This window comes from Cyprinodon variegatus, unplaced genomic scaffold (assembly GCF_000732505.1).
Source record: "Cyprinodon variegatus isolate N-32 unplaced genomic scaffold, C_variegatus-1.0 Scaffold353, whole genome shotgun sequence".
NCBI classification, from domain to species: domain Eukaryota; kingdom Metazoa; phylum Chordata; class Actinopteri; order Cyprinodontiformes; family Cyprinodontidae; genus Cyprinodon; species Cyprinodon variegatus.
In genome coordinates this window covers 484,379-500,229 of record NW_015150806.1, presented here as the reverse complement: position 1 = coordinate 500,229, position 15,851 = coordinate 484,379, and the positions used below count along the sequence as shown (strand labels likewise).

At 36.4% G+C, this 15,851-nt stretch overlaps 1 protein-coding gene across 1 annotated transcript in view; it reads right to left on the bottom strand.

The window, feature by feature from the left end:
- Positions 1 to 15,802, bottom strand: part of tmtc4 (transmembrane and tetratricopeptide repeat containing 4) — a 23,859-nt gene extending 8,057 nt beyond the window's left edge. The window contains exons 1-8 of the mRNA XM_015385986.1: positions 15,388 to 15,802; positions 15,055 to 15,256; positions 14,833 to 14,948; positions 8,868 to 9,084; positions 4,241 to 4,328; positions 2,009 to 2,109; positions 1,734 to 1,826; positions 1,396 to 1,557 (exon numbers count right to left, since the gene is read on the bottom strand). Of these exons, the coding sequence (XP_015241472.1) occupies positions 1,396 to 1,557; positions 1,734 to 1,826; positions 2,009 to 2,109; positions 4,241 to 4,328; positions 8,868 to 9,084; positions 14,833 to 14,948; positions 15,055 to 15,216 (939 nt within the window). The 5' untranslated portion in view covers positions 15,217 to 15,256; positions 15,388 to 15,802. The remainder of the gene's footprint in view (positions 1 to 1,395; positions 1,558 to 1,733; positions 1,827 to 2,008; positions 2,110 to 4,240; positions 4,329 to 8,867; positions 9,085 to 14,832; positions 14,949 to 15,054; positions 15,257 to 15,387) is intronic.
- Positions 15,803 to 15,851: the final 49 nt, after the last annotated feature.

Here is a 15,851-nt window from a genome sequence, read left to right as displayed (position 1 = left end):
AAAATGTAAGGATTAGAAAGTTCAGATATCTGTGTAAAAATGTAAGGAGTAGAAGTAAAAAGTCACCATAAAAATAAGTAGTAAAGTAAAGTAAAAATATCAGAAAATTCTACTTGAGTACAGTAACGAAGTATTTGTACTTTATTACTTCCCATCTCTGGTAATCGACTAGGCCAACATTCCCCTAAGTCGGGAAGTTAGTGGCCTAGTGGTTAGTGCATAGATCTAGGAATCCGGGGATTCTGAGTTTGAAACCCACAGTTGCCACTAAGGCTCCTTAAACAAGACCCTTAACCCCAGACTGCTCTTCTGCTGCCCCAACATTAGCTGGCAGCCTTAGCAAAATACTATTAAAAAAAACTATAAATAAACAAACAGGCGGAGCTGTCAATCCTTAATATTTACTGTTTTTAGATTCAAATGGTTTCTATTCATGTTATAAAACTGCAACTCTATCAATCCAATATTTCAATGAAGATTACAGCAGCTTAGACCGACCAAACAATAAAAGTATGAAAGGTTTTACAGTTTTATGAAATCCATTGGATCCACCAAGAGATAAACTTTGAAGCTTGTTATGAACTAACCTCTTTGTAATCAAGCCTAAAAGAACTCTCCTGGTCTTAACACTAATAGTGCAAACTTTTTCAAATGTTTTTACCCTTATTTAAACTCACGGTTAAACAAAAGGCCTAAAAATGTCTCAATTTTTCTCCTGATGAAAACAATTCTAAAATGTAAAATGTATTTTACTTCCCAAGATTCTAGAAAAATGCTGCACAGTTTAAACAAAACAGAAAATAGCCCCGACATCCAGGAGCTCCAACTTCTCAGGCACGAAAGAAATATTCCTGATGTGGGATTTAACATTGGAGTCTATCTAACAGACCAAAATAACATACATCTTCAGAATGCGGATAACTACAAATAAGTACACTACAGAGTCCTGTGTGATTTTTAAAGCTATGATTTACCTTTATATCTAAATTATTTGGTACCAACGCTGATGACCTGCACTGGTAAATCACCTGAATCCCTAGGCAGTGTTATGGTAAAGAAGCCATTTGGAAATTCAAAAATCACATAATTCTGTTCACGAAATCCAATACAAGACATTAATTAAATTAAATATATGAATCCCATCTGTAGCTGCATATTTATTTACAATAAGAGCAAATTTAATAGCACATTGCCAAATGTATAGTGAAAGATGATAAATAAAATTATTAGAATATCACAAAAAAATGCCATTAACTGTTACATAATTTCGAAGCAGGTCATTACAAAAAAAAGGAAAAAGTACTATCTAACTGCCTGCCAGGTATTTCCTTAATAAATGTAGGCCTGACAAGTTTGATTTATTCTTGCACTCTGTAAAAAAAAATACGTACTTACTCTAATAAATATATTTTCTTCAAAAGAAGCAGGGTTGTCTACTTCTGTGAACGCCGGCGGTCCTGTTCCCATGATCCTCCAGCGTGCATAAAACATAGATAGTCCTCCAAGACTCATTAGGCCCAATCGTTTCAGCAAACCCATCCGGAGAACCTCCCTTATCTGTGAGAACATTGCTAATTGTCACAAAAAATCATATTCTTCCACAAGCAATGATTCATCCGTGATTAACTCATACTCTTTCAGCTTTATAGAGTGCATTATATGAGATGTGGCATTAATTATATAGGAAAGACATAATTCATGACAGAAGATGTGAAGAATACATTTTAACTCACATCAGGAGGATTCTTCCTGAAGAGCAGCCTGTGGCCAAGTTCATACACGTTAACATTACAGATCAGGAGAACATCAAAGGCTGCGTTCACGCCCTGAGGTGAGATACATCCATATAGATTATCTACAACCTTTTTACTCATTACATACATTAATTAAAATGGTCCATGCAGGAAGATCAACCAAATGTGTGACACAATCACAATGGTATCTTTCCCACATTGGTTAGAAGAATAAATTCAACCAAGTAAATGAATAATAATAAAAGACTCCATACCAGGACAGTGATGCCTTGTTCTTTACAAAGCATTGCTGCAGCACAAAGCATCAGGCTGACCACAACCCAATAGACTGAAAATGTCTCATCTCTGTCACATCCTGTAATATAAAAAAGACACAGATAAATCCAGGTATCCTTCCCAATTTAGAAGCTCTTAACGTGTCTATACTTCACATGTCTTGATTGCCAGATTTACACATTTATGGACATTTTATTACAAATCATTCTACTTGGAAAATGCTTTAACCCAGTACTCAGGTTTTAAACACATTGAAACTTCCACAAACTAGCCATTTATAAAAAGATTTTGTGCCATCTGGACTAAAGGATTAGTTATTTTCAAAGTTTAAACTTTTTTGACCATCTTACTCGAGACAGAATCTTTTAAAAAATCATTTTAAAATTCAAAATCTTTCTACAATTTGAGAAAATGTAAACAATGTCTGTTTCAGTGCTTTGTTTGGCATCTGAACCATAAAGGAGCTGGCATGGCATCACCTCTGTTCAGCAAAACTAATTCTGGGGGTTCTGCAGTGTTCCTAGGCCAGAGCAACATGTCATTCCTTTATAGAGTTCCGAGTCTTTCCCCAGAGCTTCCTCAAGGAAGAACATGCAGGCTAAAACCTCCAGAGGGAGGAACCCTGACCAGATGCCCAAAACACCTCAACTGACTTCTATTCTATGGTGATTTCCAGGCAACCTAAGGACAAAGCTCCCTCTGGCTGCTTGTGTTCAGGGTCTCTTTTTTCTCATTTTGGTTATGATTTATCTCTTAGTCAAATAAATGGATCTGAACATAGATGGATGGCTAAATGAAAAACTGTTATTTAGCTTAGCTCATTCCTCACCATACCATACTGCTGCAGGGTTCTCATTACTGCCAATGCAACCTTAATCTGCCTATTCATCTCCTGGTTCATCCCATATTCACGTTTAAATGAGACATTAAGACACTTTGAGTCCTCCACTTAACACAGAGACTGGGGAACAGAACCCTGAGGGAACAGACCATCGTTTTCTGTTTAAGGACCATTGTCTCAAACATATCAGATTGACTCACTTCAGCCACTTTACCCTCAGCTGTGAACAGCTTCAGAGTACACGGGACATCATGGGTGGAAGGACCCCAACGAAACATTATTTGTAGAAAAAAAAAATGATATTATTATTTTTGAGTTTTTCTCCATAAATATCACAAAAAGGGTTGGTAGCAAATTTCTGCAAGAACCCAAACCTGATGGGAAGAAGGTCAACCGTGTGTTGAGACTATTAACACAGTTTTTACTCTGTATACCTGAGAAACAAAGAATCATTAAAGGGAACTGAGATGCTCAATAATACTGCAGCCTCACAGAAAATATATCAGAGTAAATCTTTTTTTTTTAGGAAACAACAGCTAAAGTATATCCTCTGTAAATAGAAATTAGTTACATGCATTGTTCAGGTGGGCGTGGAACTCTCTTTTCTTTTCCAAAAAGTTCCAAATTTATTGTTGTCCTCCCATGAAACCTACAGAGTTCTCTTGGCTGCAACTATAGGATCTGTCTCACTGAAAAGTCCCTGTGTTGTTTTATCTCCAGATGCATATCTAAAACCTCTTGTTAGACTTTTCCTTTTATTCCTGATCTGTATTTTTATCTATAGCATGACACCATGACGTTCCCAAAGATCATAAGTATGGTGTTTTATTGTAAGGTTCAGCAACACTAACAGGAAACGATGAGCAATGACTTCCTAAGAGTTTAACATTACTATCATTTGGCCAAAAGATCTTATTTTAACATTATACTGTCTAGTAAAACTGTTCATACAGATATATGATAGGTAGAAAAAATATATCTATTATATCCAGTTAATTCTCAGGTTTTCAGCAAGTCCAAAAAACTTTTTTTATGTTTAATATTAGCTCAAATTAGAAAAAAAAAAAAAAACTTACCATTAGACAAAATGATTAAAAAATTAATTTTATTTTTTGAAGAAGAAAAAAAATTTTAATATTTCGCTTTTTTATACTTGGCCTTTTCAATAAGATAATAAAAACAGGCATTATATATTTCAAGGTTGTAAAAGGAGTATGAATTGATAATACGTATGGCATAAGACGTATTTAAAAGTTTGCAACTCAATAATGTTTATGTTTATGTGTATATTGATCTATCTGAAAGCCAAATGCAATGAGTCCAGTTTTACTGGACAACTGAGGAAAAACACTTGTAGTACATATCTTACCTTTGTTAAAAGCTTTGCAGTATGTGAGAAACGAGAGCTGAAAGAACAGAGCACATAAAAGGTCCGCTCGACCCACGACGCCTGCCACCTTATTGAGATACACAGGAAAAGAGACAAACCACAAAAACACAAAAACTGTTAAATTTAACTACAAATACTAACGTTTCATTTATAAACATAAAATCAAAGCAAAATGCTAGCAATACCTCATTCTAAATGAAATGAATACTGAAATATCTCTTTTTTATAACCAAAATGCGAGGAAACTCATTACCAGCATGCTCACTGTAAGTGTGTGTATTGTGTACAGTGTGTGGGTACAGTATGGCTGGCATCCTGGGGTTGCCTACTTTGATTCATACAGCAAGCACAAGCCCGCAGCACGCCTTCCTCCCACCAACCCCCCCCAGGTCTTACCCAGTCCTTGCTCTGCATGATTAAAGAGAATGTTAAGGGGAAGGCTGCTGCCTTCCAGCCAAGTTTTACTGCAAAAACCACAGATGCTGGCAGGTCAATGAGGACCCCAACATAGATCATACTACTGCAGACACCTTGGTCCTGTGTTACCCAGCTGAGACAGAGCTTTTGTTCTAGGCAAAGAGACAATGAATGTTTAGAGCTGAAACCTCTGGACTTCTTTTTCAAGATGCCATATGTCCATAGAGAATAACTGTTATTAGAAGTTTATTTGTTGCCCAAAACATGAGTCTATCCAGGCTGTACAGCTTTATAATGAAAGATGGGTTAATGGCTAAAGCCATTAAAAGGAAAAAAAAACAAGCCGGGAAAAACAAGAAACAAGAAAATCAATGGTAAAAAAACTAATGCTGGTTTAAATACAGAAATATTAATCGGACCCCAAATAAAGATTTGTAAAAAAAAATCTATCAGCTTCAGATCTTAAAATTGTCATGACTGATAATAAATGAGAAAATTACTTAAGGTGATTGCTCAGCTTTTCTTTTGAAATGCTGAGAGGTCAGTGAGTCATACACAGCCTGTGTTTCTGGGTACATTAAAGATTTTTGACTACCCGTATTCTTGCTTTTGCTAGGATCATTAAAACTAGTGTTGCGCCAACGCCATTTTTTGGCCCCGATACCGATACCATCTGTTTGAAATTGATGTGTGTGTGTATATATGAAGAACTGCATACTACTTGGATAACTGCCATCATGGCTTTGTCAAGCTGCTGCCTACCTTTGTGAAGCAGGAAAAAGACTAATACAAAGTGAATCCAGTAAAACTTTTTACCTGGAATGGGTGACAATAGTTGAATAAACTTTTGGTGCTCAAAATGGTATCGGTGCCCTATTTTTCGGTACTCGCCGACACCAATACCATCTTTTTAGTGCAGTATCGGGACCCCGTCTGATACTGGTATCAGTATCTGTGCAACACTAATTAAAACCAATCTCTATTTCATTGCTTTTTTGTTTTGGTTGTATCATAACCACCTTTTCTTGGAAATTGATCTATTCTATACCAAACGTGTGCCAATTCCTAACCCCTTTTGGAGTGTCTCACTGCTCCTTTGTGGCATGTTTAAACATAATAACTTTTCAAAACAAGACCTTACAACTGCTTGCTTGACTTATCAACTTACCTTCCAGCTGTGCCCCAATCTCTCCTATAATGCCTTCAACTATAAAAATATCCAAAGATGAAAGTGTTAAGTGTCAGCACATGACAGACAACTAACTGTCGTTGAACTGGATCTTTAGACACGTCTTATCTCGCAGACGTGAACGTGCAAACAACAAAGCAGTGTTATGAATATGCAATAAACACTCTCTACACCAGAATGTAATTATTCTAGACCTTCCATCTTCCCTGGGCAAGATGTCATGAACGTTCCTTTGAAGAATAGATTTTAATGCCTTTCACGTGACTCACTGACACCTAGAGGGTTGTTCTCTCTCTCCTACTATGTACAAATGTGTAACTGTAACATGTTCTAAATATAAATCCACAATGAAGACTTTTACCAACGTACAGTTTAGAGCAAGGGACAGGAGCTTCGTTTGGAAGATTGGGATGCTCTACAGCACACGTTTGTTTCTTTTCAGGCCCATCTCTAAGCTGCCTAAAATTGGTAAAATCTTAAAAAAAAGTTGTTAACAATCAGTTCAAGTAGTTTTTAGATGAACATGATATCCTGGAGGTGTTTCAGTCTGCTTTTAAATCTCTGCATAGCACTAAGTCAGCTTGGTTAAGAGTTTTTAACGACATCCTCTGGGCAAATGACTCTGGTGACAATATTATTATTGTCCTCTTAGATTTGACAGCAGCCTTTGACACTGCGGACAACAACACTTTAATGTCTCGGTCAAACCACCTTGTTGGTGGTACTGCAATGGACTAGTTCAAGTCTTATCTTTCCGATAGAGCCTTGAGTGTGAGCCTTGGAAACTACGAACCTAGCTCTGCTCCTCTTCCTTATGGGGTTCCACAGGGTTCAGTGTTAGGACCCCTTCTCCTTTCATTGTACTGCTGCCTCTTGGGTCCCCCCTGAGAAGCCGTAGCATCTGTTATCATTTTTATGCTGATTAAAGTCAGATATATTTGCCTAGTAAAAAGAAAAATGCCTTTTCACTTGCACCATTACTGGAAAGCCTTGATGACATTACAACCAGTTGGCTCTTAACTATTCATATCTTAACAGGAAAAAAAATTAAGCGATGGTACTCTATTTGGCCCAAATAACTTTAGTGAATCCCAACCTGTTGACTTGAGCTTTTTCATGGCTTTTTAAAGCCTGTCCTCTCAAACATGGGCAGTGACTTTAAATTTGCAAATCAGCACTGCAGTAAAGTACTGCTTGTATCACACCGGACAGTTAGCCAAGGTCAAACGTTTTCTTGCACAGAAATAGTTTGAAACAGTAATCCATGCCTTTTTTTTTTACATCTCTGCTCTAGTGGGTTGACCCAGTTCTCCCTTTCATGTGTTCAGTTGTTGCAAAATGCAGCTGCATGCCTTTTAACAGGAGTACATAAGATGGAGCACATAACCCCTATCCTGGCCTCCCTCCATTGGCTGCCTGTACATTTTAAGACCCTTTTAGTTGTTTTTAAGTCTTTAAATTGATTGGCCCCTCCCAACTACACTGAGCTACTCCACCCCTGTAGTCTGACTTAGTGCCTCAGGTCAGTTGACCTGCTGCTTCTGGAGGTACCAAGGTCCAAACTCAACCTCGCAGGGTAAGAGCTTTTTCAGCTGCTGCTCCAAAATTATGGAATGAGCTCCCCTGCTCATTACAAAATCATCCTTACTGTCTATTTTTAAAACTTGTCTTAAAAGCTCTGGCTTTCAACACAGCACGAGACTCTCTGTTTTTATGTTTTATTTCATTGTTTTTTATATGGCTTTATTTATTTTATTTAAATTAATTCATATATTTAGAAACTATTCTACGAATGAAAATATTTAACATCCTCCTAACCCAAAATTCCATCCCGAAGAAAGTAGGTAATACCAAAAGTACAATAAACCTGCTTTGGCGTCAGTTACAATTCCTATTCTGGTAATCTGATTTTTAATGGTACTTGGAGCAGTAGAATTGGGATTGCCCAAGAAAACTACCGTGATTTCAGATATTTCAAGAAGGTTAAGCTCAGATGAAAACTGTGAAAAAAAGTTAAAAGAAAATCCAGATTATTTCTGAAAAAATACCATTATAAAACCAAAAGAAGCCAAGAAATTGCCAAATGGACCCACGTGGACCCCTGTCAGAAGAGTCTTATAAAAGAAAAGCAAAAAATTTAAAGATGCTTTTACTGCAAAGTAGTAATTTCTCTCGAAAATTAGCCCCTTCAGGCTTGATGAATAAAAGTATAGATGCTTGCAGATACTATTTTAATATTTTTACACAGGAAAATATATTTTCTTCTTTAAAATGTCATATTAAGAGTATTCAGACGACGGGGGAGAGAGGGTGGTGGGGTCAGAGTAAAACACATAGTTGGCCAAAATCAAACACAATACAATGTTACCGGCCAGCCTTGATATTTTCTGTAAGAATATCTAAAAGTTTTTCCTTCTCTTTGAATATTACCATAAACATTTACATATAGAAGCAAATGTAGGCTTTGCCTAAGCCTTAAACCTGGGAAAAGTAAAATGCAATATAAGCTCAGGTGAAATCAAAGATCGAAAGACACGTCTGTGGCAGACACAGAGCAGGCCAAATTTGACACCTATGATTTAGAATAATATGTGAGACCAGATGTGTTTCTAGTTAAAGAAGGTCCTCCTAACCACACTTTACAACAGGACTCTTCAAGGTTTTCCAGGCCAAGGACCCCAAAACTCCTGGTCAGATGGAGCGGGGACCCCAAATTATATATATTGCATGTAATTTTGTTATATCAAACTGGTCCTATAGTCACTCTATTACAGATGGAGTAATGTAATGAAAGTAATTTAGTTAAGTTAGACCTGTTTCAATAAACATACATTCACTGTTCTGTTTTTAGAGAATCACATCTGTCTATATAGTATACAGACGTATACAGAAATTAGGGTGGTTTAAAAGCAGTTTGAACCCCTGCCAAAAAAAAAATTAATTGTCAAAAATAAAATTTCACTGATATTTCAAAACCTAAAGTAGCTGTATTCTACTTACACTTTCTGTGTGAACTGGGTGAGCAGCAAACAAGATGGCAGCAAGTAGAGAAGTCTTTGGAGCATGGTTCAATATCCAGCCCTTCTCATCATAGTCCAGTCCACCGATCAGAATAGCAAACACGTCAATCATAAGGACAGATATGACAGCATGGAGGATGATGTTTAGTACATGGAAGCCAACAGGGTGCAGACCTCCTGCTATGAGGTAGTTTAACCTGCAACAGCAAAAGAAGAAAAACCTGATGCTAAATGTTTATTAGTTATGAAGGTAAGACTCAAGCAAATGTCCATTGGTGGGGTTAAGGGTAGTGTTAAAAGTCATATGACATTATAAATGGTAAAACAAAATGCTTCAGTTGTTATGTAATTTGTTTAGCTATGCCTTATTAATAGTCAAAAAAAAAGTATTGTTTTAGCAATCAAACCAGACATTATTGTCCAAAATTAGGACCAAGACAACTTCCTCTTTACCTTGGAACAATTTCTGCAAAAATGTCAAAAGATAATTACAGGTGCACTTTTTTATTTATTTTTTTTTTTTGGTTAAACCAAAACAAAGGAGAGGAAAAATGTTATATTTCTTTTTTTTTTTTTTAAAGAAAATCGTAAAAATTCTTTTTGGCCCCTTTTCCTCAGTACCTCCTGAGTAAAATTAAGTGCAAACCATCTGAAGTCTGGAAATAGAGATCACCTACGTGTAATTTAAGCCAAAAATTTCAACTTTTCTGTGAGGGCCTCGCATTTTTCTTAAAAGAACAAAAAACATTCCACAACAAAAAGCTTCTTGAAGACCAAAGATTACACTAGACAGGTCCCTGATAAAGCTATAAACCAGGCTGCCCAGATCCAGTTGTACAGGCAGAGTGCATCTTGTACAGCCTGCCTGTCCAATGTTCAAAGGGTCATCCGAGAATAGCAAGAATCCGGCTCACTTTTAAACTGCCAAAGGTCTAACCGCTTACCTTAACTACGGTAATAAGTTAAGAAAAAACATAAATCAGAGAAATTCCTAAAAATCTCTTATAGGGCTTTTCCATGGGCTCTACTTTGGACAACTTGATCCCACTCCCGGTTTGTGACAGTCCACAAAACTGGCTTTCTGCTATGGCACTGGCTTTCTTAATACCTGCTCAACAACAGGGGGAAGTGTGCAGAGCCAAAATATGATCTGACCCAACAGCTGTTTACCAACTATAGATATGACCATCCATGTGAGTCCATGAAAAGGAAAACAACTTCCATTTTCCAGATTAGCTATGTTAAACAGTAGGCTAGCTATAGAAATCCTTGTAAGAAACAAGCAAGTTTAACCCGCTTACAATGAGGCTTGTGCTACAAGCCAAATGCAGTCTGAAAAGAATTAAATCTAAGTAATAACTTTTTTCTTTAGTTTTAATAATTGCACTTTTTCTTGAATTGAGCAGGTAAAAGAAACACTTGCCAATGAAATAAAAAATGTATATTTCAAATAAGAAAAAAAAAACATCTGCAGTCTCTTATTTCAAGTGCACAATAACTAATTTTCTTATTTTAATGGTAAAGATACTCATTCCATTGGCAGATCATCTTATTAAACTGCTCAATTTAAGGGTTACTACACTTTTTTTGAGAAATTCTAAAGCATTTTTAGATTGATTTTGCAGTGTGCTCTTTTTACTCAAGAATTAACCTCAACACATCATTTTTATTATGACAAATCTTGGTGTCAGGATCATGCTCTGGGGATGGTCTCTTCAGAAAGCTAAGGAACATAGTAAGAGGATGACTTGATTTATAGCTGGACATTCACTTTTCAGTAGGGAAAGCCCAAGAATAAAACCTGAAACATACTAGAAGGGTTTCGATCTATGCTTAATGCTGTGTTAAAATCAAGCAACAAAAATCTGTGGCAAGGCAGAGGCTTGATAACCAATGCTCACAGATCACCTCTACCCAAACTAGCTTCTTTTTAGTTAGTTAAATTTTAGTTTACAGGTATTTGCAAGAGATATATTCAAAAAAACAAATGTAGCTGCTACGCCAACAAAAGATGCTTAACTCTGGGATTTATTATAAATTAATTTAAGGTTAAGATTTGTATTTGTAAAAAAACATATGTTCTCATTTAAGTTAATCTTTCACATGAAAACAGGGTTGAATTTCTGGCTGCTATGTGGCAAAAAAGTGCAAAGGTTTATAGGCAACACCAAATTTTGCATGTCAGGATTTGCAGCAGTTTAGAGAAAAACTGTCCCTTTTTTCCCACCTGGAATTACTCAGACCTGTATGATGTAATGGGAAAAAAAAATATTCTTCAGTTTCTTTATCTCTTCCGAAATAACCACAAGTCCTGCCAAGACATTCTTGTAAACTAACAATTCTGACAACCGCCCTCAATCACACAGTTTACCTAACCTTGATGAATTACCCACTGAGAAAGACTGCAAACAGGTTTTGGGGATTTCTCATCTGCACCATTTGAGCGTTTTATTCCTCAAAATAAACCTAGTTCTATCACAACCATAATAGGAAATACATCCACTCAATTTAACTTAAAGATAAATAAATCGGAGCAGAAACAGTTTTGCTATCAGTTCATCCTAATCTCACATTAATATCTTGATATTCATATTCATATCTGCAGAAAATAATAATGGGCGCCGATCGTCTCTGCATTATTATTTCTTTTTTTAAACAAAATATATGATCACGTCATCTCTCACTGCAGGTGCATTTTCTTTGATCCACCTTTCTGTGTAATGAAAAAAGTTGGAACTGCTTTCTTCCAGTCGTTTTATGGAGACATTTGTGGATTGGAATGTTAGGTTGAGCCCAAGGCCAATTTTCAAATGTCATTATACTTCTTCTTTTTTTTTGCTTCAGAATTAATTTGGACCAAAAGAAGCTATTTGCAAAAATAGCTTCTTTGGTTCTTTCACCTATTCTGTTCCTGGTAATACTGACTATTTAATGTGAATGCATTCTGAGCATCGTAATAAAAATGACCAAATTAGAAGTGCAGAAAATTAATAGTAGTGCCACAAAATCTTATGGGCAGTTTATAAAACTACCCATAAGTGTTGATATCATCAGAGGTTTTTCTATTTTTTTTTTTTTTCATCCTTGGAAAGATTTTTGCTTTTTAGTAATAGCCATTTATAATCTGTAAAAATAATCTTATGAGCAATATACATTATTTCTATACAAGTGCCATTCATGGACCCTAAAATTACAAAATAGTTACTAATATTGTTTAAATTGCTACAGTTTAAACTTCAAGGACTTACTTGGAGCTAACCTCTAAATACTTTTTTTCCATATATACCAACACAAAATATTACCTAAGGGCTCGAAAGTGCAGCCAATTTGGTGGAATCTAGATTCTTGTTAAAAAGATAAATAAAATCAAAAGCAACCTCCCATTTAAAATGAAACATAAAAAAAGTCTTCATCACTCAAAAAATCTTTTATTATGGGAGTCCAGTGAACCACATGGTAGAAATGGTGCTTTGTTATCACACCCAGTAAATGACAGATGACAGGGAATGAAAGGGAACAAAGAAAATAAGAAAAGAAAATCCGTAAAATGCTACGAGGGTCAAAAAAGGAAGGGAGCCCTGCAGCTGTGAGGTTCTTCATCTCTGATAAAAACCCAACGCATGATCGATCATTATCGTCTGAGTCAATAATTTATCTCCATGTTATTTCAGCCATGGATTGTTCGTATAACACAACAAAGACAAGTTCCTTGTTCTGTACTTAGTTTTTATGCTAAAGGCAAACTTTTCCCATACAGCTCAATGCCATCAGATTGATCCCAATTTCGGCACGGTGTCATGCTTTCTAGGGTAGGGTGTCCTTGCTTGCAGTGAGGAACACAGTGGATTGGATCTAGAATGGGGTTGAAATATTTTTTCTCTTCAATCACTTAATATGCTGGTTAAGATTGTCATTCATTCAGGTCATAGTCATTCCAAAAAAAACTTTGTTTCCAAGTTTGGAGACGTTTAGCTTCCCATCCAGAACCACTGAATACTTTAAGTTTTGATTATTTGTATTTAAGTACTGACAGACAGAAAAGAAATTAGAGAAAAAAATGTAGAGTCACAATTATATAAATATATATATTCCAATTATGTCCATTCTGAATATAATTGGAAGCATACATGCCATTAACATTCACTGCTACTTCACTAGATTAAGGCTTATATATTTATTTTTCTGAATTCCTTATAATTTTTCCATTCTCCTATGTTAAATCTCATTTTTTTTTCAACAGGAACTGTGCTGACTTTTTGTTTAATGTATTTTTTGTTATTTCAATATGGCGTCATTAATATTTCAGGAAAATCAGCTCCTCCAAGTCCAAGGCCATGGTTCTCTGGAAAAAGGCAGCTTGTTCCTTTTAGTTCCTGCATCACATGGAGGAGTTCAAGTATCTTGGGGTCCTGTTAATGATTGAGAGGAGAATGGAGCGAGAGATAGATGGATCGGTGTGGCTGCTGCTATAATATGGAAGCTGTTCTGGTCTATAAATGAGGGTATAGAACCAGGTGACGACCCAGGACAACCTGGAGGGAATTTCTCTCGGCTTGCCTAGGAGCACCACAGGCTTTCCCCAGATGAGCTGGAGTTGGTGTCTGGAGAGAAGGAAGTCTGGGGGTCTCCGCTGAGATTGCTGCCCCTACAACCCGCTCCCAGATAAGGCAAAGAAACCTTAGCAACACGTCTTTCACTTCCATAAACCATATATCCTGTAAATCCACTTTAAAAAGTAAAGAAAGGCCACTGGTGCAACATAAGCAGTTTTTAAATATATGTATTACGAAAGGCATATGGCTCTACTAGTCAACCCTGACCAGCTGGCTTTGGTGAAGAGAAGCATACATTCAACTTTCTGAGACTTTAATGTCTCAGACATTTTGCTGCAGTTCCAAACTCCTTCATTTTTTTTTTTTTATGGATAGAGGAGTCCTCTTTGCTTTTAAAAGCTTGGGATATTGTTAGGGCTGCAACTAATAATTATTTAGCAAATCGATTAATCTGTTGATTGATTTTTCAATCGATTAATAATCTGATAGCAAACGGTTCCTTTAAAAAAAGATTTTTTTACAGAATAGACAAAGTGAAACAAAAAATTTTTCCCTTGAGGAGCTCTGGTTAGAGCATATTAAAGGATGTTTTTTTTTTTTTTACCTTAAATGGAATGTTTGTATAATTTTTTATAAGATCACTACTCTAAATGGCCTTCTCTGTCAGCTAAAGACATGTTTCAATCTCTATACTCCAGTTAACAATCAATTACTAAATTAGTTGAAACCTTTTTCAATAATCAATTAATCACGATTAATCCGATTAACTGCTTCAGTCCTAGATATTGTATTCTAACCCAATAATGTCTTAAATGTTTTCCAAACTTCGCTGTCCCATCAGATGTACTTAATGACCTCTATTCTCCAACCATCCAGTTTACCAATGCTCTATGACAAATTTGAAATATCTTCTGTATTAATCCTGACATACCGGTAATTAGACTTAATTGGTTCCTTTTTACTAGGTATGTATCTTTAAAAGGCTGACGCTACACCGTGGATATAATATCAAAAGAGCTGGCATATCCAAAAAGAAGATATTGCTTTATTCAGAACATTTTGTCAAAAAGGGTTAGTCAAACATGTGTGCCAGTGATAAGTAAAAAGGCAAAATAAAACTAAATATATGCAAGATTGTTCTGTTTTAGTGAGTCAGAAAGCAAAGCATGGCAGGATACTCCTCCAGTCAAAAGCAATCTTGTATCTACTGTAGGACAGAATTCTAATTTGATCCTGTTAATATTAACCTGTGTTGTTCTTTAAATTTGTCTGCTTTGCAATATTTGTGTAATTATAGTATTTATAACAACTGAATGGTTAAATAAATTTAAATGACTTTCAATCTAGCTTGTACTTAAATATTCAAGTGCAAAGATAAGCATGAATAATTACCTAAATGTTAGGACAGTAAGCGGTCGGTAGGATTTATGACTGGAGTTGCTACTGAGATTGGTCCCCCAGAAATCATTTCTCCAGATGTTGCTCAGAGGTGTTGCTGGTTTCAGGTCCTGCAATGCAAAGATAAAGAGAATAAAAACTAATCCCAGCAAAACTTCTAACAAATACAAGCACCATCATGCAAAATATGCATTTTAAACACAGGGAAAAACTGACCTTGTTGTTGATAATTGCCTCGGAGTCATCAAATACAAATTCTCCATCATAGCTGTTTATGAAGCATAGTAGTGCCACCACGGCCACGGTAACCTTGGCTTGGACTGGACTAAGCTTTGGCAGCGGGATGTGGTGATCCCAGTAAACCTCGGTCAGTGCCATATTTCATGGACTCTTTGCTCATTCTATCACCATCATCTCCCTGAGACGAAGAGCATGAGAGCAAGTAGAGTCACGGCAGCAAATAACAAGTCACCTGCTTTAAATGCAATTCAGATCCTAATAACTGACTCACAAATAAAACTCAGCCTTCAACTTATTATTCATTCATACCTTGTCTTTGCAGAGACAGGCTCTGACAGGTCACAGTGTTTTGTTTCACCCCCATGTTAGCCAGGCTGCCAGAAATATGACAAATTAACGTGTCACTGCAGCAGCAGCTGAAGCAAAACCAGTTTGTTGTGATGGCTTTACCCGCTTATCGATGCTTCTTGACGGTCTTAGGTCAAAGGGACCTTAATACATCCAAGCTAATAAAGCTAAAAAAAATTAGCACGTCTGGTTAGCAGGTAACACTTCAGTTAAAACGCATCGTATCCAGAGCTGAATACGTAGACTCAGTTACTTAAGGTTTGCGCGATGATTAATGAGACAGGAAAGGGAAAAAAGTAGTCATTAGACATATTTTAGGAAAGGTTCAGGTGAAAAGCTCATGGCTGTAAACAAATACACACGTTCAAGATCCGGAACTTCCTGTTTAACGTAGGGGTCACGTGATCAGACTCGGCCAATTATTT